This window comes from Amblyomma mixtum, chromosome 3 (assembly GCF_055824585.1).
Source record: "Amblyomma mixtum isolate Tamu chromosome 3, ASM5582458v1, whole genome shotgun sequence".
Classification (NCBI taxonomy): domain Eukaryota; kingdom Metazoa; phylum Arthropoda; class Arachnida; order Ixodida; family Ixodidae; genus Amblyomma; species Amblyomma mixtum.
The window spans coordinates 258,677,234-258,703,355 of NC_143014.1; the positions used below are offsets into that span (position 1 = coordinate 258,677,234).

A 26,122-nucleotide genomic window follows, 5' to 3' on the forward strand; every position below is an offset into this window, starting at 1 on the left:
CAACGACGACGAAGAAGAAAAGCGACGCCATATTGTCTTCGCTTGGGGCGCATGTTGGCTTCACAAGGAATGCCACGACTTGGGTCCTTGGCGGCAGACTGGAGGAATGGACAAGAAGCAAGGTAAGCAAAAGGCTGTCGGCCGAATGAAAACAAGAGCGGGCAGACTTCGCGCACTTGCGCGGGAGATCACTTCTGCCGCGTCCAATTCCGGCCAATCTTCGAACGCACATTTAAAATCCCTGAGCCGCGACCTGAAGCTCGGGCTTCTACCTGGCCTACCGCGACGTGAAGCAATTTTGCTGGGTCGCCTGTGGCTTGGCGTAGCTTTCACCAACCATTGCTCCTTTGTAATCGATATAGCTAATAGCCCTTCATGTGCCACCTGCAGGTGCGAAGAGACTTTAGCCCACATTCTTTGTGAATGTCCTGCATGCAGTGCCGAAAGGCAGTCTCCCTGCCGTGCGCTGGAGCGTCTACATCCGCGTCCACTGACTGAAATGACGATACTCGGCCGCTGACCGCGGCGATCGTCGGCTGTGAAGGCATCCCAGGCAGTGCTCCTCTTCTTGAGGACTTCACGCTTGCACGCTAGGCCGTGTTTTTACCGCACGCTTGCTGACTTTGCATGCTGACTTCACTTTCCTGCTACTCTCTTTTTTCCTTCACCTTTATATCTCCTCATCCCTTTCCCCAGTGCAGGGCAGCAAGCCGGTTTCTTGCGGTTAACTCTCTACCTTACCTTCTCCTTTCTTTGCCACAGCCCATGATTGCGGATAAAATCCCGGTCACCTGGGTTCGAACCCGACCGCGGCGGCAGCGTTTCTATGGAGGCGAAACGCAATAGGCGCGTGCGATGTCAGTGCACGCTAAAGATCCCCAGGTGGTCGAAATTATTGCGGAGCCCTGCACTACGGCACCCCTTCTTCTCTTTCTTCTTTCACTCCCTCCTTTATCCCTTCCCTTACGGCGCAGCTTCCTTTCGGTGAAGGTGAAATACAGACACACCCATGCATTCCTAGGCGGAAAATATTTATCCGCAGCCCTCCGCTGCAGCGTCCCTCATAGTGTCTGTGCTGCTTTGGGAACTTAAGTCCAAGATGCCAACCCACCATTCCTAACACTTATGCCACAGTTCACCTAGGATATAACACTAGTTTCCAAGCTTGACCGAAGAAACACGCTCAATTTTCAATGGTTTTCTTTTGGCTCGAAATCCTCAGTTCATTCGTCGGCAAAGCGTGCAATGTCCCTAATGTATTTTCTTCGTACACAAGTGTTTGGGAGGGGAACGAATAGAAAAGAAAGGGCACTGTGGATGCCGCTAAATTGCCGATGATGGGTCCTTCATCTGTGTGTCTTAAAGGAGTATATGCACCTAACTTTTGGATCCGCGTTTTTTTTCTCTTCGTAATGAGGGGTAAGACATATTATACACGGATTACCACGTGGTAATCGTATAATCTTGTTGTGTCCCCTTATTGCTCTTGTGTGTGTGCGCCCCCGCATCCTCCTCCTAACGACCACTCGCATCCTCCTCCTAACGACCACTCGCATCCTCCTCCTAACGACCACTTGCCCCTCGTCGCACGCTGTCGCCAGATGCCCCCCCATGGTGCGCCCCCGCATCCTCCTCCTGTTTTGGGAAGCCACTCCCTCCCGTGGACGCTTCTCCGCTCCCTCCTTTCTTCGGGCGGCCAGTTCGGCTCCTGCCTCGGTCGACGCTGGTCGCACCCTCATCGGCTTTAAATAAACGAAGTCTTAAAGTACCGTGTGCGTCTTTCGCTGCATTCAACACAGCGACCGGACACGACAGTGGCGACGAGAAAGTGGATTCGACCCGCGCTACGCAACGCTATTGACAAGCCATGGCTACGCGAGGGTTTCCCAATCAGATACCAGAATTCAACGGCTCATCGTGGTCATCGTGGGTTGGACGTCTTCAGTTCTACTTTGAAGCTAACAACATCACAGACCCTGCCTTGAAGAGGGCCAACCTGCTGACGCTGTGCGGGGAGCAGACCTACGATACTGTCTGCGCCCTTATTCAGCCAAGCACACCAGCGGCAGTGTCTTACGACGACATCGTAAAAGCGCTGCAAAAGCACTACGACCCAAGGCCATCCGAGGTCTACAGCCGGGCTCGCTTCCAACGACGAGATCAACTGGGAGGAGAAACTGTGAGCGCCTACGTAGCCGCGCTCAAGCAGCTCGCTGCCGACTGCAATTTTGGAACGCTGTCGACAACAGCTACCGGGCAGGAGGGAGACGCAGCTTCTTCTGCTAACACCACCATGCTTCCCTTGGACGTGATGTTACGCGACAGATTTGTGTGCGGACTGAGTGACGAGTCACTGCAGCAGCGCCTGTTCGCTGAGAAGGACCTCACATTCAGCAAAGCTTACGACATCGCCGTTCGAGCGGAGAGCGCCGGTCACCAGCAGAGAGGGATTCGCCGGAACACCGAGCCGGTACACCAGACAAGCAACCAGGTGCGCAAGCCTTCTGTTGTTGTAAAATCGGTCAAAAAGGCACAACGCTGCTGGCGGTGTGACGACCAACACAACCCCCAGGGATGTCGATTCCAGTCAGCCACGTGTAATTTTTGCCACAAGCGAGGGCATATCGAAAGAGCATGCATTACGAAACGGAGACTTGCCAAGATAAAGTCACCTTCCCAGCATAATCACAGCGTCAACGCCTCAGAGAATACGCCGCTATCTGATCTCCATGGAGCAACATCAGCAACACCATCTGTGTTGTACGACCTGAACACCATGAATCTCGGCACGCGACCGAAGATTTTTACAGAAGTAAGCGTACATCACCAGCTGATTAAGTTCGAGGTGGACTCCGGCGCAGCCTGTACTCTGATCAGTGAGGACACGTTCCGAACTTCATGGCCATCTGACGCACCCGCCCTGCAACAAGACGACACGCACCTGCGAACGTGGTCAGGACAGAATCTGCCACTATTGGGCTCTGCCAACGTGCAGGTTAACTACAACGGCCAGACCCATACGCTACCTCTGCTTGTTGTGAAGGGCACAGGATCAAGCCTTCTAGGGAGAAACTGGTTTTCTCCACTAGGCGTGATGATATGCGGCATACACCAGACGCCGAGCCAGAACATGGTTGAGCAACTGCAAGAGAAATACGAAAGAGTATTCTCGGAAGAGATTCCAGGAAACGAAGGGCCCCCGGTCACACTGGAGTTGTTGGACAACGCGCAACCCAAATTTCTGAAGGCCAGGCCGGTGCCGTTTGCTCTCCGAGATTCAGTTGAAAAAGAGTTGGACAAACTGGAGCAGCAAGGTGTCATCGAGCCGACGCAGCATTCAGAATGGGCCACACCACTTGTCGTAGTTCGCAAGAAGAACGGAACCATACGCCTCTGCGGAGACTACCGGAGCACCGTCAATCTTGCGACTAAAGCGTCCTCTTACCCGCTACCGACACCTGAAGAAGTATTCAGTGTACTACGTGGCGCAAGAGTCTTCAGCACATTGGACCTCACCCAGGCGTATCAGCAGCTGAAGGTGAGCGAGTCAACTGCTGAATTATTGGCAATTAACACACTGAAAGGCTTGTACAAAGTCAAGCGACTGCCTTTTGGCGTAGCTGCAGCCCCGGCCATATTTCAAAAATTCATGGAGACAGTGCTTCAGGGCATCCCAGGAGTTTGTGTCTACCTTGACGATGTCATCATCAGTGGCACTTCCACTGAAGAGCATGCAGTGCGCCTAGAGCTCGTTCTCGAAAGGCTAGCAAACGCTAATTTGTGCATAAGCAAATCGAAGTGCTGTTTTGCGGTGCCAGAGGTGCAATTTCTGGGACACCGAATTGATGCGGAAGGCATTCACCCTACCGAGGACAAAGTGCGAGCGATCACAGAAGCACGAGCTCCAACAAACAAGCAGGAGCTACAGGCTTTTCTCGGACTCTTGACGTTCTACGACCGGTTCTTGGAACAAAGAGCTACCGTGGCCAACGACTTATACCAACTCCTTCGGAAAGATGTGACATGGACATGGTCGCCACGCCATCAGCAGTCATTCGATGCCCTGAAAGACCTGATTCGAAGATGTACAGTCCTCCGCCACTACGACGAAAGGAAGCCTCTGCTTTTGGCTTGCGACGCATCACCGTACGGAGTCGGCGCGGTTCTATCGCAAACTGACGAGCAAGGAAGGGAAGCTCCCATCGCCTTCGCCTCACGTACGTTGTCGCAAGCAGAACGCAACTACGCGCAACTTGACAAAGAAGGGCTAGCCATCGTCTACGCGGCGACACATTTTCACCAGTACATTGCCGGCCGGAAGGTGACCTTTATAACCGATCACCGACCGCTATTGGGCATTCTGGGACCACAAAGGCCTATGCCACCAACTTTGTCTCCGCGAATGACACGTTGGTGCATCAAACTCTCAGCGTACGACTACGCTCTGGTCTACCGCAATGGGAGTAAACATCAAAACGCCGATGCGCTAAGCCGTCTGCCACTAGACGCAACTGTTGACGAACCATTTCCACCAGGAGACGTTCTGATGTTCGAAGCACTGCCAGAACCTCCGCTTACAGCAGGCACAGTTGCAGCATCTACGCAGAAGTGCGCAGCTCTCCGGCTAGTTTACACAGCTGTTCAACAAGGCAACGTGCATAAACTCAAAGGGGACAACTTCGACGCTTACCGCAGGCGAGCTACAGAGTTGAGCACCCATCGCGGCTGCATCATATTTGGGTCCCGAGTTGTGATGCCGAGAGAACTACGCGCACAAGCTATGTCTCTCATCCACGCCGGACATCGGGGCATCGTTGCAATAAAAAAGTGTGCCAGAAGCTACATGTGGTGGCCTGGCATTGACAACGACATCGAAACAGTGGTGCGAGAATGCAAGCCTTGCCAGAGCAGCCGGAGCGCCCCGCCGAAAGCTCCTGTCCCAGAATGGGAAAAGCCAGACACACCATGGCACACACTGCACATTGATTTTGCAGGACCAATTGAGGGCTGCACTTTCCTTGTGGTCGCAGATGCCTACACAAAGTGGCTTGAGATAAGGCAAATGGGACAGACGACTTCGGCAGCAGTCATTGACAACCTCCGATCACTATTTGCAACGTTCGGCCTGCCGCGCAAGGTAGTGTCGGACAACGGAACACCGTTTGTGTCTGCGGAGATCCTCAAGTTTTATCGCGACAACGGGATCTCATCAGTTACATCGGCCCCCTACCACCCAGCGACAAACGGACAAGCCGAGCGCTACGTAGCCGAGCTAAAACGCGCCCTTGAAAGAGATCAGACAGGCTCGCTGCAGCGCCGCCTTGCGCGCTTTCTCTTCAAGCAGCACACGACGGTTCAGAGCACAACAGGCGAGACCCCCTCGAAAATGATGTTCGAGCGTGAAATGCGAACCCAGCTCACAGCCATCCTCCCCGAGCCAAAGGCAGAGACGTTCCGGGAAGAAAAAGCAATTCCGCGCTGCGGCACGCTTAATGAGGGGCAGCGCGTCCTCGCCCGACAGTTTCTGAAAAAGCCACGCTGGGAGGAAGCTACAATTGTCAGACGCATAGGCCTGCGCTCTTGGCTCGTCAACATACATGGCACAGTAGCACGCCGACATCTCAACCAGCTGCGTAGATTTACGACGCCGTCTGAGAGCTGTCCGCCAGCGGAGAGAACACGTGCACCATCTTCCCACATAGCCTGGCACCTCTTCCCGGAAGAAGAGACTTCGCCCAGGACAGACCTAGGAGACACAGCGAACAACAGCCAGCCTACAAGTGTTTCTCCCCCGAGCGCACAAAGCCAGCGCGCCTCCACGCGTGAGCGCCGACCCCCTGCACGATACCAGGCAACTTTCTAAGGGGGAAGGAAGTGTTGTGTCCCCTTATTGCTTTTGTGTGTGTGCGCCCCCGCATCCTCCTCCTAACGACCACTCGCATCCTCCTCCTAACGACCACTCGCATCCTCCTCGTAACGACCACTTGCCCCTCGTCGCACGCTGTCGCCAGATGCCCCCCCATGGTGCGCCCCCGCATCCTCCTCCTGTTTTGGGAAGCCACTCCCTCCCGTGGACGCTTCTCCGCTCCCTCCTTTCTTCGGGCGGCCAGTTCGGCTCCTGCCTCGGTCGACGCTGGTCGCACCCTCATCGGCTTTAAATAAACGAAGTCTTAAAGTACCGTGTGCGTCTTTCGCTGCATTCAACACAGCGACCGGACACGACAAATCTATAATCGAATTTCTTTCCCGTGCTGTTAATGGCACTGCCGTAACTCTGGTAGACTATTAAACAAACCTGCCGCTATCATCATCATCACTATCATCATCATAACCGGCTCGCCGCACGAGCCGGCGTTCTAACCGCCTGAAATCCTTTGCACGCGCAGAGCGGCGTCCGCGCTCTTGCCTTTGGGCTGCGTCTCAGTCGTCCTCCGTCAGCCCGTCTCCACAAGCCGCCATGAGTTGCGTCCCGCCCGGCTTGGTTCCAGGTGCCCAACCCAGCCTCCGGGATGCCCCCGACTACCGAGCTCAGCGGGCTCAGCATGCCGATGCGAGACGCCCCGAGGTAAAGGAGTCGGAGGCTGGCGTTCAAGGGCGGCCCTTTGCCACCCGAACACATGCCCGTCAGAATCCCGGGGCCGGCGCCTCCGCACCAGGTTCGTGAACAGAGCCGTGCTACTTGTTTTGGTACAGTAGGATATAAGAAGCGCTTTTCTTCGCTCTTTACAGCACACGAGCTATGTGTATTCACTGCGGCGACTTGAGTAATATATTCACGTTCCAGTCAAACTGCTGTCGTGCACAGTTATGTAGTTTAGTTCATTCAGTTTTCTGGAAATAAAAAAAGGTAATGGTTGAACTCTCTTGAACTGAGTTTTCACGCACCGAAAGCAGAGCTCACAGCCCCGGTTTATATACCCCATATCCTGACGTCACAACTGTGAATTGAATCACGTGACTTCTTACCCCCCTCTACTGACAACTTGAAAGGTCAAGTGGTGCAGCACCAAGGTGGACCACACATGGTAAGGCAGATATGCAACCATTACTTATCTCAAGGTCGTTTCAATGTCATTCGCAGGCTCACGGCGAAATGTATGTTAGCTATCCTAGTGTAGCTTTCGCTACAGAACAAAAAAACTCACTGCAGGCTCTCCGCACGGCATAATCGGAAGCTCAGAGAACCGTGTGCCGGTCTCCGACTCATCAGAAAATCCAAAGCTGCGCTTCGTTCAGTTGCAGTGCATGTGTCCTACAAGGCTCTTTCAAGCGCTCAGAGAGGAACGAACCCTTCAGAAACTGCGAGCATCGGAAATGAGTGCTGGGGGGATGCGTGTGTGCCGCCGTCCGCAGAAAAGACACGCATGCTCGAGGGCATGACCTTGACTTTTCGCGCCGCTTAGCACTGGCAACTGGTCCGAGCCCAATAGGCACTTAAACTTTATCGGACGTCCGCAGGATGTCTCAAACATCTCTAGGACGCCCAAGCAGTTTCCGTGTCCATTGGGAGGCCATGCTCAGTGTGTTTGTGGCGGCTGGTCATCCACCTTGAAATTGTCTCGGTCCCACCGACCAAAGCTCAGTGACACAAATGTCAGTCCGAGCCACGCGCTCGTGCATTCGTGTTAAGTCTGCTCGCGGTGGTACGTACGAGCCGCCGCGGTGGCTCAGTGGCTATGGTGCTCGGCTGCTGGCCCGAAAGACGCGGGTTCAATCTCGGCCGCGGCGGCTGAATTTCTTTGGAAGAGAAATTCGAGGCCCGTGTACTGTGCGATGTCAGTGCACGTTAAAGAACCCCAGGTGGTCGAAATTTCCGGAGCCCTCCACTACGGCGTCTCTCATAGCCTTAGTCGCTTTGGGACGCTAAACCCCATAAACCAACCAACATTCTCCTCCGACCTTGTGAGGCGATTTCTTTTCCCTACAGATCGCATCTTGGTGTTCACGGGGGGAAGCCACGACGCTTTTTGCCCGATAGCATGTGCCACAATCTGTGGAACTGAAAAACTAGAGGCATTTACACCAGTTTAGTAAAACTGATTCACCGCACCGGAATATTAGCAGCAATTCTGAATAATCTTCGCATGGAGCAGATTTTTTCGGGTGACAATTCACCTTGGTGCTGAATTGCAGGGCACTTGTGTGGTCACGTGGCTGCTTGGCCGTCATGTACCTCGTGGACACTCAACGATCCTCACAATGATATCATGCCACGGCCGCTCGATCATGCGATAGTGCTTTCCCTTCTTGTTTTAGCTTGTAACCCTGATCGTCGAGAGCTTCACGCGCCTACAGGAACACATGAGCGCGCAGCTGCGCTCCATAGAGCGCCAGTGCAACCGGTGCGGCCACATAGCGAAGCAAACTGGCGCATGCGTAGTGGGGCATGGATGTGACCCTCGATGTCGTCTGCCTCGCTCGCTTGCGAGCTGAGGCGAGTGCCGTCGAGTTCTAAAGCACGTAGTCACTGGATAAGTATCCAGAGTACCCTGTTCCTTTTCCCCGCGCTGCTAGGCTTGGAAGAAATATGGCGGCCAATAACATCAAACACTATGCTTTGCAAGCAAATTCCGTAGAGCGGAGGGCTTCCAAAGCCTCTGGGCTTTCCTCTAAGGCCCGCATACATGCGCAAGGTGTTGCTACAGCGAGTTACAAAAATGGTTGTTTTCCGTTCGTTCTGAGTGTCCGTTCACTTTACTTCCGAAGTTAGCTGTGCCAAGTACGCAGAAGTTTATTTTGTCACTTATAGTAACGACGTTGTGGCGGATACGCAGGGCACACAGTGCGATTTCAGTGCTGAGAACGTCAGTCAGGACCAGCCATGAAGCTTCCAAATCCGGTGGCATGGAGAGGAGGTTAGCGGTGCTCTGAAAACTTATCTATAGCAGACGATGCGGGTCACCAGCTGGATGTTGCTCTGCGCATGCGCTACTTTGCTTCAATGTGCGGATTTACCGGCAGTCTGCGGAGCGCAGCCACGCGCTCGTGTGTTCACATTAAGAATATGCGGGCCTGTTCGTGCACATGTCGATACAAAACGACGTATATTAGAAAGGGTGAGAAAAACAAATAAGAATAATTGCGGGCGGACCTACATTGGTCAAACTGGCCGTTGGCTCAATATACGTTTGCAAGAGCACTTCTTGTCCTTGAAAATGCCACCTTCTTCCAGTCTTGCTGAACACTGTTCCAAATGTAGTGGTTGCAAGCCTTTGATTGATAAAACCACACTCGTGTTTCGGCACCCAAATCAACTGACTAGATGTCTCAGAAGCGTATCATATCCGTAAGAATGAGCACTTTATGACTTTAGCTTACTTACACACACACGCACGCACGCACGCACGCGCGCGCACACACACGCACGCACACACACACACACACACACACACACACACACACACACACACACACACACACACACACACACACACACACACACACACACACACGAGCAAGGACCTAGCAGCCTATAACCATTCATTTAACTCCAGGAAACAAAGCACACAAAATACTGCCTGTGTGAATTGCTTTCTGATTTTCCTGATGTTGAATCAGATTTTCTGAAAAAATCTGATTAAGAATCCTGCATCCTGTACGATGCATCAAAAAGTTCAGGTTAGGTATATATTTAGAGCTTTTAATGCATGGTATGCGTTTGAAGTCCACATTCTACGATTTCAGTGTCCATCGTCTCCAATGCATTAATAGCACCAAGTGTGAAATTGTATAACTATAGAAAAAAACATGCTGACAAGTACCCAGAGTGAATGTGTGCGTAGCGTACTTTGTTAGCGCACACTGTGTATGTTGTTGCCATTGCCGCCAGTGATCTTCATAGTGTTCGGAACTTCAAAGCAATTTATACGTTTCTGCAGTATATATATAGCATATAGTCTATGTTAGCGTGACCACGGCTACAAGTTGGTAGTCTCTTCGGTCTCTTGCAGTTCCTCCATGGGCACGGCGGCCAAGAAGCGAAAGACCTCCGAGGCAGCTTTCGGTATGTTGTCTCTTGTTGTGCTTGACACCAAAAACATTGTGGTATTGATGGCCCTGTGTAATATGCCGGCCATTTTACGAAACGGGTAACGAAGTGAGCATATATCAACTCCACTGACTTAGCCCTCCGTTATTGTTAACTTTGTAGTCAACCGAAGCTGATGAAGCTAAGGCGTGCAAGCATGAATGCATTTAAAGTTCACAGAACACAACTGAAAACAACTTGATAACCATCAAAATCGAGCAGAACTTCCAATCGCTTATTACAGTAGTCTATTATTTGTACCTTCCGAGCCCTTCCTGTCACAGTCCCTGATGGGACTCACACTATCAAATAATAAAAAAGATTTTAAAAAATTTCTTTCGCGCTTTTTGTCGCCAATGATGACACATTTTAATGGCAAGGGCACTTCGAACAAACAGCGCTGTGGCACCGTTCTCTTGGCCCATTCAATGTGGGAACAGACAGACATTTTCAAAGCAGTTCACCGCAGAGAAGAGAAGCACCAGGACAGGGGAAAGCTTGTACCTATCGGAGACCGATCGGTACCCGGTAGCACTGGGGTTCGAACTCCGCACCTCCCACAAACGAGGTGGATGGTGAAACGACTAGGCCAACGCGCTTATTCGACTGAGGGCTCACACCATAGGCGTACGCGAGGTGGGGAAAGGGGGGGGGTCAATGGCTTCCCTAATAGACATGGAGAAGGAAGGCGCAAATTTCGCACGGTATTGTCCCCTGCTGCCCGGTGGTCGTGAACAGGTGGTACCGTAAACTTTGCCCCCCCACCCCTACCCCTCCCCCTTATGGAGAGACCTTGCACGCCTATGGGTGACACTCAAAATACGCGTACACTGAGTTAATACGAGATCAGCATGAGCAGTTTCGCCACTGCCGTTCTTCTGCAATATTACTGCTATAGTATAAGCTCGTGGCCCACTTGATTGGAACCTCGGTGGAGGAGGTAAACTTTATTAAAGACGAGGTCTTAGGCGCGGATTGGGGTGATGTTCCCCTCCCCGCGGTGGGCTCCTCTTCTAGGCCGGACGCCAGGTGGCCGACCGACGATGTCGTTCGGCGACCTCTTCGGCTCGCTCTGTGACTCGAAGTTAAACCTCCGGGTCCGAGCTGAGCAGCGCGGCCTTCCTCTGAGATTGGGTAGAGAGCTGCAGACTGTGCTATGGCTTGTCTTGAGTACATGAGTATAGGATGTGCGGTGTGTCTGCCTTTTGGTGCCCACAGAGAGAACAGACGGGGCTGTACTGCTCCGGGAACCATATGGAGTACATGTACGGATTAAAGAAAGTGTCTGTTTGGAGCTGCCGCCAACTGACTTGTTGTGTTTTACTCAGGGATTTATGTGGTTCTGGGAAGATCTGTCTCTCTTTCTTGAAGTGGGTAGTAATTTCATTGTAGGTTGTCATTCGCTCCTTGGCCGACCTGAGCTCGGGGTAGCGCACCTCCCGGTTAACCACGAATCCTCAGGCAAATTGGTGCGCCGCCTCGTTTCCAGGATGGTCCGAATGGGCGGGAACCCAGATCAATGTTATCTGGCGGGTATTGGAGATTTTTTGTAAGATTTTGATGGCTGCTGAGTGGGCCCTTCCTTTTGCAAAATTTCGAATTGCTGTTTTGGAGTCACTTAAGATGTATTTGGCAGTGGTGGAGGTAATGGCTAAAGCTATCGCAGCTTCTTCGGCCTCCTCCGGAAATTTTGTTTTATCTATTGTCGCCGATGCAAGGGGAGAACCTCGATGATCGACAACTGCCAGAGAAAAGGCGTCTCTGTCCGCATGTTCTGTCACGTCCACGTGCGCCGTGTCTTTCTGAACTGAAAATCTTTCGTGAAGTTTTTGTGCCCTAGCCTTTCGTCTGTCCGTATCGTATTGTGGATGCATGTTTTTGGGCAGAAGAGGGACTGTTAAGTGTTCGTGCACGTGTCTTGGAATTGGCAAGGTGTGTGTACGGATTCCTTCATATCGTATTCCTGCTTTCTTTAGGATGAAACTTCCCGTTTCAGTGCCTGATAGTCTTTCATATTGTGCGGTGAGGTGTACTTCTATCATTTCCGCTAAGGTGTTATGAATTCCTAACTGTAATAGTTTTTCATTTGGAGTATGACGAGGGAGGTTGAGCGCAATTTTGTAGGACTGTCTAATTAGAGAATCCAGGTCGTCTCTTTCTCTCACTGTGAGGGTGACGTATGGTGTAGTGTAGTTGACTCTGCTAAGAACGAAGGCTTGTATTAGTCTCCTGGTCTCGGCTTCTTTAACTCCTCCGCGCCTATTCGCGATGCGTCTGATGAGGAAGGAGATTTGGTTGACAGTGTTTCTCAGTTTCTTAATTAACGTATCGTTTTTTTTTTGTTTGACTATATCAGCATTCCTAAGATTCTTAGTGTTTCCACTTCTGGGATGGCTGCCCCTTCCGCGTAGATTTTGATCTCAGGCACTTTATTTTTCCTGTGACGCTTTGGGTGTAGGATGAGGACTTCAGATTTTTTTGGGGGAACACGCGAGTCCCGCGGCTTGTGCCTCCTCTACTACTACATCTGCCGCTTGTTGTAGCGTATCTTGTATCGTGGCGATACTCCCCTTGGTGGTCCAAAGGGTGATATCGTCCGCGTACAAAGAGTGTTCTAGGTCTGGGATTTTTGCGAGTGCGTGTGCCATTTTGATGAGGGTTATATTGAATAAGAAGGGGGAGAGGACCGATCTTTGCGGCGTTCCTCTGTCTCCTAAACTGAAGGTGTCGGATTTGATTGCGCCAATTTGAATTTTAGCCGTTCTATCGGAGAGAAAGTCCTTGATGTAGTTAAACGCTCTTTCGCCCACATTCAACGGTGAAAGAGATTCTAGGATTGCTTTGTGTTTGACGTTATCAAACGCTTTTGTTAAATCTAGAGCTAGGATTGCCCTGGTGCTCCTTTCTTGCTCCTGAGATAGGATTTCGTTTGCTAGTCTGAGCATCGTGTCCTGTGTTGATAACTGTGGTCTAAAGCCAATCATAATGTGTGGATATAAATTCTCTTTGTGCATGTGAGACTGGAGTCTGTCTAGTATGACGTGCTCTATCAGTTTTCCTATGCAAGATGTAAGCGAAATAGGTCTGAGGTTTTCGAGCGCGAGCTTTTTGCCCGGTTTTGGGATGAATTTAACGATGGTATGTTTCCAAGTCGCTGGGAGTTTGCCCTCCCTCCAACACTCGTTCGCAAAGTCCGTGAGGGCTGTGATGGAAGCGTCGTCTAGGTTTCTGAGTGTCTTATTGTTAATGCCGTCTTCTCCCGGGGCGGATGTCGTGCGTATCTTATGGAAGGCTAGTATTGAAGAAGCGTAGCTTGTTGGGCCAGTTGGTGCATGGTATGTAGAAAACCAGCGAAAAAGACGCATTCACAAGGAGGAGAAGTACACAGGACAGCGTTGTCCTGTGTACTTCTCCTCCTTGTGAATGCGTCTTTTTCGCTGGTTTTCTACATATTATGGAAGGCTGCTCTTATTTCCGCTATTGTTATGTCAGTGTCCAGGAGGGGGTTAGGTTGTCCTTTGTAATCTGGTAGTGACTGCGTCTCTCGGGTTGTGCAGAAGTATTTCTGCTGTAGCGTGTTGATAATGCTTGATCCGTGACTGGGTCCATGTTTAAAATTTTGGTGATTTCCCTTTGAGTCGTAGCTTTGTTTGATTCCGGATCAAGGAGATGCCGCAGAAGATTCCACGTCTCTCTCGTGCCTAGATTGCCATTTACATTTTCGCAGATATGGTCCCATTGCTGCCTTGCGATTTCTGCGGAGTGGTGTTGAATTTCTTCTGTGAGTGTGAGTGTCTTGTTTCTAAGCTTTGTGTTGTATTTTTGTTTAAGCCATCTTTTTTCTAGGCTTTGCCTCGCCTCCCACATGTGTGTAAGTCGGCTGTCAATCGCATTTACGCCTAGGTCATGTACTAGTTCTTTAGTGGCCTTTCCCACATCTGATAGGAGGGTTTGTGTCCACTGTTCTAGGTCTGTGATCGGTTCCTGATTTTGTTCGCGGATCGTCCTAAGTTTGTCCCAGTCGGTGATCTTGTTTTTTCTGGGTTGCGGTTTGAGATTGGCAATGGGGATTTTAGATGCTATGATATAATGGTCACCTATCGTGAGGTCCGAGCACGTGTCCCTGCTCACGCTGTTGCCTATACTGGTAGGTTGCATGGGATCCGTGTATTGGGTTAGCCCTCTTTGCTAGATAAAATCAATTAGGGCCGTGCCTTTCTTAGATATAGTTGCGTGTCCCCATTGCACGTGTTGAGCGCTGAAGTCGCCCACAATTAGGGTTGGGTTTTGGCCTGCAATTTGTAGGGCTTTCAGTATAGCGGCTTTCGCTGGTCCAGCCTGCGCCCTGGGGTGGCTGTATGCGTTCAGTATGAACAGAGAAGAGGAGTTTCTTTTGCTGGGTAAAATTTCGATTAATATATAGTCGAGCTCTACGTTTTCAATTTCGTGGTTAACCACGGTAAGGTTTCTATGTACCATCGTAGTGGTTAAAGGTTGTTCTGTGACGTGACATGGCAGAACTGCCCGGTACCCTGGCAGTTTTAGTCGAGATATTCTGGTTTCTTGGATCGCTATTACGTCAGGTTTTTCGGATTGCGATTGAATATGTAACTGCAGATCTGCTTTTTTGTTGCGCATAGATCTGCAGTTCCACTGCCGAATTGTTATAGTTTTAGGATTGGCCATTTTGCTGGGATAGATCGATTGGCGCCCCTTAAGCTGACGGGGGAAGCCGACGTAGAATTTCTTGTAAAATGGTGTCGATTACCCCGAACTTGTGATTTACATCCTGTATGTGTTGTTCGAGTCTTTGTGATAAATTATCAACTGTTTGTGTTACGTTATCGAGTTTCTGACTGTGCTCTTCCACTTTTTGTTCGAGTTTTGGGACTCTATCCTCCAATGAGGGATTTCTAACATCAGCTACTGCTCGTTTTTTGCGAGGTGTTTCTTCCTTGCTTACTACGCTTACTGGGGTTTCGACTGTTGCGGACACAGTAGTTTCCATTTCTGTAACTTCCTGCATTGCAAGTAGTTTTGGAGGAGGGTCCTTAGATTTGGTGGGTGCTTTTAGTTTACTGTTTTCCTGTTCTAAGTGTTTGATGCGGTCGGTAAGTATTTGAATGTGGTGGAGTGCCTGATCGAGTTTAGACTGTAATAACTGCAGCTCCGTCCCCTTTCCGTGAGATGCCAGTCCCGCCCCAGCTCACCTGTTTCGGTCCGGGGCTCTGCGTCCGGCTGCTGGTGCCGCTGTCACCTCCACTGCGGCTGCGGCTGCTGCTGCGTCCACTGCGGCTGCTGCTTCGTCCGCTGTCCAAGGGCGGGAAGGAGCTCGAGCGGTCCTTCCTTTGGGTGGATGTTGAGTCGTCGCTGGTCCGGGATTTTGATCTTGACTGGTGCTCCGACGTTTTAGTGTGGGGTCGTAGAAATCTTTTCTTGCAGCTGTTATCGCCTGTGCGGTGCCCTTCTCCGCAGACAATGCAGACTGGGTCGCAGATTTCTTCTTTGAGGTGCTGGTTGCCGCAGTACGGGCACCGTTGTTGCGGTGGCTCCGGACATATGTCTCTTCTGTGTCCGACTCTTCTGCAGTTCGTGCGCGCCCCTACTTTTGAAATGAAGGGGTAGACCGGATACAGGATGCCGAAGCAGGTATATGATGCTATCTGGCAATTCGTTCGCGTCGAAGTGGAGCAGGAGGGACTTTGATGTTCTTCCCATGGTTCGTGCTTGGACGATTTCAGGGTTTCTTTTGCGAAGTTCTGTCATCATTTCTTGCTGCGTTTCGCCATCGTAAGCCCGGTAGATGATGCCCTGCAAGGCCTTGTCCGGAGGAGCGATGTACGACGTCATGATGATGTCTTTGCCCTCCATCTTGATTTGTTTGACCGCGACGTAACGTAGTGCGTTTGCCTGCACCGGCGTCGATATGGTGAACACATTCTTTGTACAGTTCGTTCTGGATTGGTCTTTGTCAGCCTCGGTCGCGGTAATGCCGCTCGCTGATGCGATAGCTTGCCTGATGGATTTCTCGGTGTAGCGCGTGATGTCTACGCCACCCGTTGGTCTGTAGATGATCTTATAGTCTTCCTCCGGTAGTCGTGGAAGCGGTTTCTTAGGATGCAACCTCGAAGTCTGCAGACTTCGCGTATTCAAATTTGGCGCTCGTGTGCACATAGAATGCAAACACACTTTGTTTACTTTAGGCCTGGTGCAGTGAGAACGGTTGGAAAATAAATTGCTCCAACCTCTTCCAGCCTACCTTCATTTGTCACCACTGGAATGGATTGGATTATCTGCAAAAGAAAATTAAATGTGTCGCAGCGACTATGATGAAAGATGGCGCCACTGGCTCTGCCGTTGTAGAGTTACTGCGTTGACTCGGTGCAGTTGCGGATATCGTAGCTCGCTGCTTTTTTTTTTTTGGGTGTAACGAACAATGGTGCGTTTTTCCTGTTCGAAATAACAGTGGTATCGGGACGCGTTTCAGCTCTGAACGCAAACAGGGCCGCTTTATGTGCCTAATTCCGATCGTGTTCCGAGGCCGAACGGGGTCCTTGTATATATCACCAGAAACGACAGCGCAGGGTTGCTTACCAGCGATGTCACCCGCCAATGTTTTTGAAACCACGAAAGGATATCTAGCAGCAGTTGAAGAGTTCAATTATAAAGATTAGTCCGGGGTTCTTCGGTCAAGGACAGTAATTTTTCCTTACCGCTCAAGTGACCAGGCAAATTAAGTGCACGAGGGTCACTTTTCGTGGTTCCAGCGCCGGTACGTTGGCGTCTACGTCTCCCGCGGCAGCCTATCCTTCTACTGCAACTGAAGTTAAGGGCTCATGGCTCATGACCTAAGTGCCTATATCGAATGAAATAGAGCAATCATACATGTCTCTGTTCTTTTATGTAGGGAAAGGACCCCAGCCGCTTACCAGCGAAGAGCCCTGGTAGGTTCAAGGCGACGCGTCACTTCAGTCACGTGTCAAAAGCGTGTCACGCTTAGTCCACCGGACTAAGCGTGCTGTCTCATCTCGTCAACCTTCTCATCGGAAGAGCTTTCCAGGCAATCCGCGACAACTTCTTTCATTGCACGAATGTCTGATAATTTTCTTCAATATAATCATGTCATGTGCTTAGAATTTTCAGCATTATTTTATTCCTGGTTTTATTTTATTTTATTCCTGATGTGACGATAAAAGGCCATTTTCGCGCTGACTGCACTTGCCTTCAGCCTGCTTATCGCGTTTGCGAGGTCTCGGCGATGCGCCGTGACAGAATTACTGTATTGAGTTGAGATTTTGCTCGAAATGTGACTTTGTTTTGTTTCCAAATAAAGCTTGGAATTTTTATGACGAAAATTGTCTGTGTTGGTTGGTTTATGGGGTTTAACGTCCCAAAGCGACTAAGGCTATGAGAGACGCCGTAGTGGAGGGCTCCGGTAATTTCGACCACCTGGGGTTCTTTACGTGCACTGACATCGCACAGTACACGGGCCTCGAATTTCTCCTCCAAAGAAATTCAGCCGCCGCGGCCGGGATCGAACCCGCGCCTTTCGGTTCTCGTTTAGATGCTACTAAAGCATACAAATATATTGGGATTACACCTGTCTGACGATCTTACGTGGTCAACGCACATCAACAACATCACTGCAGCATCCAGCCGATCCCTTGGCTATCTTCAACGCTCAATGAAGTTTGCCCCAGCACATGTAAAATTTCTAGCCTACACCACACTAATGCGCCCAAAATTATAATATGCAGACGCCATTTGGAACGCACATGAGGAATACCTTTCTGAAAGCATAGAAATTATCAAAATCACGCCATTAGATTTGTTCTCTCCGATTATTCATCCTACACAAGTGTAACCGACCTGAAGAACAGATCCAGCTTGCCATTATTAAAGCACCGTCAAAAACTAGCCAGTTCAGCCCTTTTTCATCGTCTCTGCTAATCATTTCCGTTAAGCATCTACGTCACAAAACACTCCGTTTTCAGCTCGTCACTAAAACAGTCAACAGGTGTCATGCTCTTGCCCAAAAACACAAATATTTGCGCAGTCGTTCTTTATCCGTACAGCAAAAGATTGGAACGGCCTTCCCGATGCCGCTGTAATAATAGAAGACACGCTTGCATTCAAAGATAACCTTAAATCTTTAAACACATTTTAGGTTTTCGTGCATCTTTCCCCTCTAGCGTTGACCTATTGCACTTTGCTTTACTAAGCGGTTTTTACTGTTCTCTAATCCGTTATTGAATTCTTACCCACTGTTCAGCTCTTCTTGCTGTCTTTTATTCTCGTCTTGTTTTTTTTTCGTTTGTATTCGAAAGCATTTGAGCGTTGTGCATTTTGATTTTCTGAGTTGTTTGCCTGTTTCATTTGTATTTTGAACCTTGATGTTGGCATTTTACAGAATATGTTCGCTTTATGTTGATATATCTGTACAGCCTACAGCTCATGTAATGCCCCTTGCTTGGGGTCTTTGAGGTACTTTGAGCTCCCTCCCTTATGACCGCCACTGTATGCGACACGGGTAACTTGCGCACGCATACAGGCAAGACTGTTGGCGTTTGGTGAATATGGGTAAGCCCTGTTAGGGAGGAATCAAAACGCACAGAAATAATAGCGACGCATGTCTGTCTTTGTGTGTGCATGTGTGTGTGTGTGGGGGGAGTCAAGAGAACAGGCGCGCATTCATCACTAAAGACTTGAAACAGTGATGATGCTCACCATAAATATTTTTGTTGCGATGGATCCGCAAATCACATTTCTACATCGCCGTTAGTGTTTCAACACTTTGTAGCTTGAAGAAGAGACAGGAACTCAAAAAGCGAAAAAAAAACAAACAAAGGGGCTGACAATTTTTCTTCAGGAGTATTGATATTAAATGTGCAGCGTACTGTTCACTTTAAATTATAGCGCGCGATATGCGCTCAAGCGCACGCCACGGGTAAAAATTAATTAATCGGCTAAGCAAGCATGGAATGAATAGTTTCTGAATTAAAAAAAAACTTCCAGTCCGATTCACACCCGTAGAATGTGGCACGGTTCAGGTGTCCACCGAGATACGCGAGACAGATACTGCGCCATTTCCTTTTCTCAAAAATCCTATTTTTGAAAATTTTTGAAAGTGTTCTGAAATATATTATTTCTGTAAGGTTTCACTATAACAATCGATATATCCGCAGATCACCCGTCGCCAGGCTTGAATTTTGTTTGCTATTAAAGCGGTCCCCGTGAGCGATGGAAAGACTGCAATTACGAAGATTTTGCTACATACATCGCAAGAATGCACCATTACATTCAATATTTCTGCACTAGTACCTTATATTCAAAACGTTTGTCCAAGATTGTTGGAAATGTTCCTGCGAAGTTTGTTTTGCTTTTTTTCCCCCTCAGGCCCCGGCTCCTCGGAGGCAGTGACGTCCATGTACCCACAGAAGAAGGCGCGCATAAGAAACTCTTCGTCGCAAGGGAAAAAAAGACGATGATTCGACACAGACAATTTTCGTCATAAAAATTCCAAGCTTTATTTGGAAACAAAACAGTCACATTTCGAGCAAAATCTCAACTCAATACAGTAATTCTGTCACGGCGCATCGCCGAGACCTGGCAAACGCGATAAGCAGGCTGAAGGCAAGTGCAGTCAACGCGAAAATGGCCTTTGATCGTCACATCAGGAATAAAATAAAATAAAACCAGGAATAAAATAATGCTGAAAATTCTAGACATTCGTGCAATGAAAGAACTTGTCGCGGATTGCCTGGAAAGCTCTTCCGATGAGAAGGTTGACGAGATGAGACAGCACGCTTAGTCCGGTGGACTAAGCGTGACACGCTTTTGACACGTGACTGAAGTGACGCGTCGCCTTGAACCTCCCAGTGCTCTTCGCTGGTAAGCGGCTGGGGTCCTTTCCCTACATAAAAGAACAGAGACATGTATCATTGCTCTATTTCATTCGATATAGGCACTTAGGTCATGAGCCATGAGCCCTTAACTTCAGTTGCAGTAGAAGGATAAGCTGCCGCGGGAGACGTAGACGCCAACGTAGCGGCGCTCCATAGTAGTTCGCCTCAGGGAACCACAAAAAGTGACCCTCGTGCACTTAATTTGCCTGGTCACTTGAGCGGTAAGGAAAAATTACTGTTCTTGAGCGAAGAACCCCGGACTAATCTTTATAATTGAACTCTTCAACTGCTGCTAGATATCCTTTCGTGGTTTCAAAAACATTGGCGGGTGCCATCGCTGGTAAGCAACCCTGCGCTGTCGTTTCTGGTGATATATACAAGGGCCCCGTCCAGCCTCGGAACACGATCGGAATTAGGCACATAAAGCGGCCCTGTTTGCGTTCAGAGCTGAAACGCGTCCCGATACCACTGTTATTTCGAACAGGAAAAACGCACCATTGTTCGTTACACACACAAAAAAGTAGCGAGCTACGATATCCGCAACTGCATCGAGTCACCGCAGTAACTCTACAACCGCAGAGCCAGTGGCACCATCTTTCATCATAGTCGCTGCGACACATTTAATTTTCTTTTGCAGATAATCCAATCCATTCCAGTGGTGACAAATGAAGGTAGGCTGGAAGAGGTTGGAGCAATTTATTTTCCAACCGTTCTCACTGCACCAGGCCTAAAGTAAACAAAGTGTGTTCCCATTCTATGTGCACACGAGCGCCAAATTTGAATACGCGAAGTCTGCAGACTTCGAGGTTGCAATCAAGTGGGCCACGAGCTTATACTATAGCAGTAATATTGCAGAAGAACGGCAGTGGCGAAAACTGCTCATGCTGATCTCGTATTAACTCAATGTACGCGTATTTTGAGGGTCACCCATAGGCGTGCAAGGTCTCTCCATAAGGGGGAGGGGGGGGGGGGGGGCAAAGTTTACGGTACCGCCTGTTCACGACTACCGGGCAGCAGGGGACAATACGGTGCGAAATTTGCGCCTTCCTTCTCCCTGTCTATTAGGGAAGCCATTGACCCCCCCCCCCCCCTGCTCCCCACCTCGCGTACGCCTATGGTGTGAGCCCTCAGTCGAATAAGCGCGTTGGCCTAGTCGTTTCACCATCCACCTCGTTTGTGGGAGGTGCGGAGTTCGAACCCCAGTGCTACCGGGTACCGATCGGTCTCCGATAGGTACAAGCTTTCCCCTGTCCTGGTGCTTCTCTTCTCTGCGGTGAACTGCTTTGAAAATGTCTGTCTGTTCCCACATTGAATGGGCCAAGAGAACGGTGCCACAGCGCTGTTTGTTCGAAGTGCCCTTGCCATTAAAATGTGTCATCATTGGCGACAAAAAGCGCGAAAGAAATTTTTTAAAATCTTTATTATTTGATAGTGTGAGTCCCATCAGGGACTGTGACAGGAAGGGCTCGGAAGGTACAAATAATAGACTACTGTAATAAGCGATTGGAAGTTCTGCTCGATTTTGATGGTTATCAAGTTGTTTTCAGTTGTGTTCTGTGAACTTTAAATGCATTCATGCTTGCACGCCTTAGCTTCATCAGCTTCGGTTGACTACAAAGTTCACAATAACGGAGGGCTAAGTCAGTGGAGTTGATATATGCTCACTTCGTTACCCGTTTCGTAAAATGGCCGGCATATTACAGAGGGCCATCAATACCACAATGTTTTTGGTGTCAAGCACAACAAGAGACAACATACCGAAAGCTGCCTCGGAGGTCTTTCGCTTCTTGGCCGCCGTGCCCATGGAGAAACTGCAAGAGACCGAAGAGACTACCAACTTGTAGCCGTGGTCACGCTAACATAGGCTATATGCTATATATATACTGCAGAAACGTATAAATTGCTTTGAAGTTCCGAACACTATGAAGATCACTGGCGGCAATGGCAACAACATACACAGTGTGCGCTAACAAAGTACGCTCTACACATATTCACTCTGGGTACTTGTCAGCATGTTTTTTTCTATAGTTATACAATTTCACACTTGGTGCTATTAATGCATTGGAGACGATGGACACTGATATCGTAGAATGTGGACTTCAAACGCATACCATGCATTAAAAGCTCTAAATATATACCTAACCTGAACTTTTTGATGCATCGTACAGGATGCAGGATTCTTAATCAGATTTTTTCAGAAAATCTGATTCAACATCAGGAAAATCAGAAAGCAATTCACACAGGCAGTATTTTGTGTGCTTTGTTTCCTGGAGTTAAATGAATGGTTATAGGCTGCTAGGTCCTTGCTCATGTGTGTGTGTGTGTGAGTGTGTGTGCGTGTGCGCGCGTGCGTGCGTGCGTGTGTAAGTAAGCTAAAGTCATAAAGTGCTCATTCTTACGGATATGATACGCTTCTGAGACATCTAGTCAGTTGATTTGGGTGCCGAAACACGAGTGGTTTTATCAATCAAAGGCTTGCAACCACTACATAGGGAACAGTGTTCAGCAAGACTGGAAGAAGGTGGCATTTTCAAGGACAAGAAGTGCTCTTGCAAACGTATATTAAGCCAACGGCCAGTTTGACCAATGTAGGTCCGCCCGCAATTATTCTTATTTGTTTTAGAGCGCAGCTCTTTGGCGTCCGTTCCTGGGTTTCGCGTCGTCGTCGGCGTTGTCGTCGGCCTCGTAACTAGCTCCGCCCCCCTTTCATCCCCCCAGCGCTAGCAGCGACCGACTGATACCGCTGGATGCCGCTGACGCCGCTAGAGAGTCAAGATAACGTGACTGCATAGAACACCGTCGCCGCCATGCAGAAAGAGGAGGAAAGGGTCCCCCCCCCCCCCCCTGTTCTTGTGGGGCGGATAGGGTGCTCTTCAGCTGCCGACGCGCCGGTTATTTCACGTAGGCCCCGGCACGTCGACGAATACGTGACCACCTTCCCACGGCTAGACCTGGTTCTTAGCGCTGCGGAAGCGAGGGTATCATATTGTTTGTGTCGGCATCGGCGGCGTTGTCCCTGAAACCAACTCCGCAGCTGGGGTTGACTCACTATCGAAAAGGTGAAACAGCTTATTTGCTGCGCTCAAATTTCGCATTAGGAAGTAACGTAATCGTCGATAATTTTTTTCTCACCCTTTCTAATATACGTCGTTTTGTATCGACATGTGCACGAACAGGCCCGCATATTCTTAATGTGAACACACGAGCGCGTGGCTGCGCTCCGCAGACTGCCGGTTAATCCGCACATTGAAGCAAAGTAGCGCATGCGCAGAGCAACATCCAGCTGGTGACCCGCATCGTCTGCTATAGATAAGTTTTCAGAGCACCGCTAACCTCCTCTCCATGCCACCGGATTTGGAAGCTTCATGGCTGGTCCTGACTGACGTTCTCAGCACTGAAATCGCACTGTGTGCCCTGCGTATCCGCCACAACGTCGTTACTATAAGTGACAAAATAAACTTCTGCGTACTTGGCACAGCTAACTTCGGAAGTAAAGTGAACGGACACTCAGAACGAACGGAAAACAACCATTTTTGTAACTCGCTGTAGCAACACCTTGCGCATGTATGCGGGCCTTAGAGGAAAGCCCAGAGGCTTTGGAAGCCCTCCGCTCTACGGAATTTGCTTGCAAAGCATAGTGTTTGATGTTATTGGCCGCCATATTTCTTCCAAGCCTAGCAGCGCGGGGAAAAGGAACAGGGTACTCTGGATACTTATCCAGTGACTACGTGCTTTAGAACTCGACGGCACTCGCCTCAGCTCGCAAGCGAGCGAGGCAGACGACATCGAGGGTCACATCCATGCCCCACTACGCATGCGCCAGTTTGCTTCGCTATGTGGCCGCACCGGTTGCACTGGCGCTCTATGGAGCGCAGCTGCGCGCTCATGTGTTCCTGTAGGCGCGTGAAGCTCTCGACGATCAGGGTTACAAGCTAAAACAAGAAGGGAAAGCACTATCGCATGATCGAGCGGCCGTGGCATGATATCATTATGAGGATCGTTGAGTGTCCACGAGGTACATGACGGCCAAGCAGCCACGTGACCACACACGTGCCCTGCAATTCAGCACCAAGGTGAATTGTCACCCGAAAAAATCTGCTCCATGCGAAGATTATTCAGAATTGCTGCTAATATTCCGGTGCGGTGAATCAGTTTTACTAAACTGGTGTAAATGCCTCTAGTTTTTCAGCTCCACAGATTGTGGCACATGCTATCGGGCAAAAAGCGTCGTGGCTTCCCCCCGTGAACACCAAGATGCGATCTGTAGGGAAAAGAAATCGCCTCACAAGGTCGGAGGAGAATGTTGGTTGGTTTATGGGGTTTAACGTCCCAAAGCGACTAAGGCTATGAGAGACGCCGTAGTGGAGGGCTCCGGAAATTTCGACCACCTGGGGCTCTTTAACGTGCACTGACATCGCACAGTACACGGGCCTCGAATTTCTCCTCCAAAGAAATTCAGCCGCCGCGGCCGAGATTGAACCCGCGTCTTTCGGGCCAGCAGCCGAGCACCATAGCCACTGAGCCACCGCGGCGGCTCGTACGTACCACCGCGAGCAGACTTAACACGAATGCACGAGCGCGTGGCTCGGACTGACATTCGTGTCACTGAGCTTTGGTCGGTGGGACCGAGACAATTTCAAGGTGGATGACCAGCCGCCACAAACACACTGAGCATGGCCTCCCAATGGACACGGAAACTGCTTGGGCGTCCTAGAGATGTTTGAGACATCCTGCGGACGTCCGATAAAGTTTAAGTGCCTATTGGGCTCGGACCAGTTGCCAGTGCTAAGCGGCGCGAAAAGTCAAGGTCATGCCCTCGAGCATGCGTGTCTTTTCTGCGGACGGCGGCACACACGCATCCCCCCAGCACTCATTTCCGATGCTCGCAGTTTCTGAAGGGTTCGTTCCTCTCTGAGCGCTTGAAAGAGCCTTGTAGGACACATGCACTGCAACTGAACGAAGCGCAGCTTTGGATTTTCTGATGAGTCGGAGACCGGCACACGGTTCTCTGAGCTTCCGATTATGCCGTGCGGAGAGCCTGCAGTGAGTTTTTTTGTTCTGTAGCGAAAGCTACACTAGGATAGCTAACATACATTTCGCCGTGAGCCTGCGAATGACATTGAAACGACCTTGAGATAAGTAATGGTTGCACATCTGCCTTACCATGTGTGGTCCACCTTGGTGCTGCACCACTTGACCTTTCAAGTTGTCAGTAGAGGGGGGTAAGAAGTCACGTGATTCAATTCACACTTGTGACGTCAGGATATGGGGTATATAAACCGGGGCTGTGAGCTCTGCTTTCGGTGCGTGAAAACTCAGTTCAAGAGAGTTCAACCATTACCTTTCTTTATTTCCAGAAAACTGAATGAACTAAACTACATAACTGTGCACGACAGCAGTTTGACTGGAACGTGAATATATTACTCAAGTCGCCGCAGTGAATACACATAGCTCGTGTGCTGTAAAGAGCGAAGAAAAGCGCTTCTTATATCCTACTGTACCAAACGAACAAGTAGCACGGCTCTGTTCACGAACCTGGTGCGGAGGCGCCGGCCCCGGGATTCTGACGGGCATGTCTTCGGGTGGCAAAGGGCCGCCCTTGAACGCCAGCCTCCGACTCCTTTACCTCGGGGCGTCTCGCATCGGCATGCTGAGCCCGCTGAGCTCGGTAGTCGGGGGCATCCCGGAGGCTGGGTCGGGCACCTGGAACCAAGCCGGGCGGGACGCAACTCATGGCGGCTTGTGGAGACGGGCTGACGGAGGACGACTGAGACGCAGCCCAAAGGCAAGAGCGCGGACGCCGCTCTGCGCGTGCAAAGGATTTCAGGCGGTTAGAACGCCGGCTCGTGCGGCGAGCCGGTGATGATGATGATATCGGCAGGTTTGTTCAATCGTCTACCAGAGTTACGGCACTCCCATTAACAGCACGGGAAAGAAATTCGATTATAAATTGTACGATTACCACGTGGTAATCCGTGTATAATATGTCTTACTCCTCATTACGAAGAGAAAAAAAAAGCGGACCCAAAATTTAGGTGCCTATACTCCTTTACGACAGACAGATGAAGGACCCATCATCGGCAATTTAGCGGCATCCACAGTGCCCTTTATTTTCTATTAGTTCCCCTCCCAAACACTTGTGTACGAATAAAATACATTAGGGACGTTGCACGCTTTGCCGACGAATGAC

General features: G+C 49.9%; 2 protein-coding genes across 3 annotated transcripts in view; one reads left to right on the plus strand and one right to left on the minus strand.

Moving 5' to 3' along the window:
- Positions 1-19,721, plus strand: LOC149354531 (uncharacterized). Its single transcript, XM_089583364.1, has 4 exons — positions 1-122; positions 6,387-6,656; positions 9,951-10,003; positions 16,935-19,721. Exons 1-4 carry the CDS (start codon positions 107-109, stop codon positions 17,025-17,027), a joined length of 432 nt encoding a protein of 143 aa, XP_089439490.1. The 5' UTR covers positions 1-106; the 3' UTR covers positions 17,028-19,721.
- LOC149354532 (uncharacterized) overlaps positions 19,530-26,122 on the minus strand; it is a 14,944-nt gene continuing 8,351 nt past the window's right edge. The window contains exons 2-4 of one of the 2 annotated variants that reach the window (XM_089583363.1): positions 25,468-25,635; positions 21,691-21,743; positions 19,530-19,940 (exon numbers count right to left, since the gene is read on the minus strand). In XM_089583363.1, coding sequence (XP_089439489.1) covers positions 19,848-19,940; positions 21,691-21,743; positions 25,468-25,635 — 314 coding nt within the window. In that variant the 3' untranslated portion in view covers positions 19,530-19,847. Of the gene's footprint in view, positions 19,941-21,690; positions 21,744-25,467; positions 25,738-26,122 lie in introns of both variants that reach the window. The other variant, XM_089583362.1, reaches the window with a different exon arrangement.

Coding starts and splice junctions, on each gene's coding strand:
- LOC149354531 (XM_089583364.1), top strand. Junction 6,657..9,950: donor GGCCGGCGCCTCCGCACCAG/GTTCGTGAACAG, acceptor GGTCTCTTGCAG/TTCCTCCATGGGCACGGCGG. Junction 10,004..16,934: donor GACCTCCGAGGCAGCTTTCG/GTATGTTGTCTC, acceptor TCTTTTATGTAG/GGAAAGGACCCCAGCCGCTT.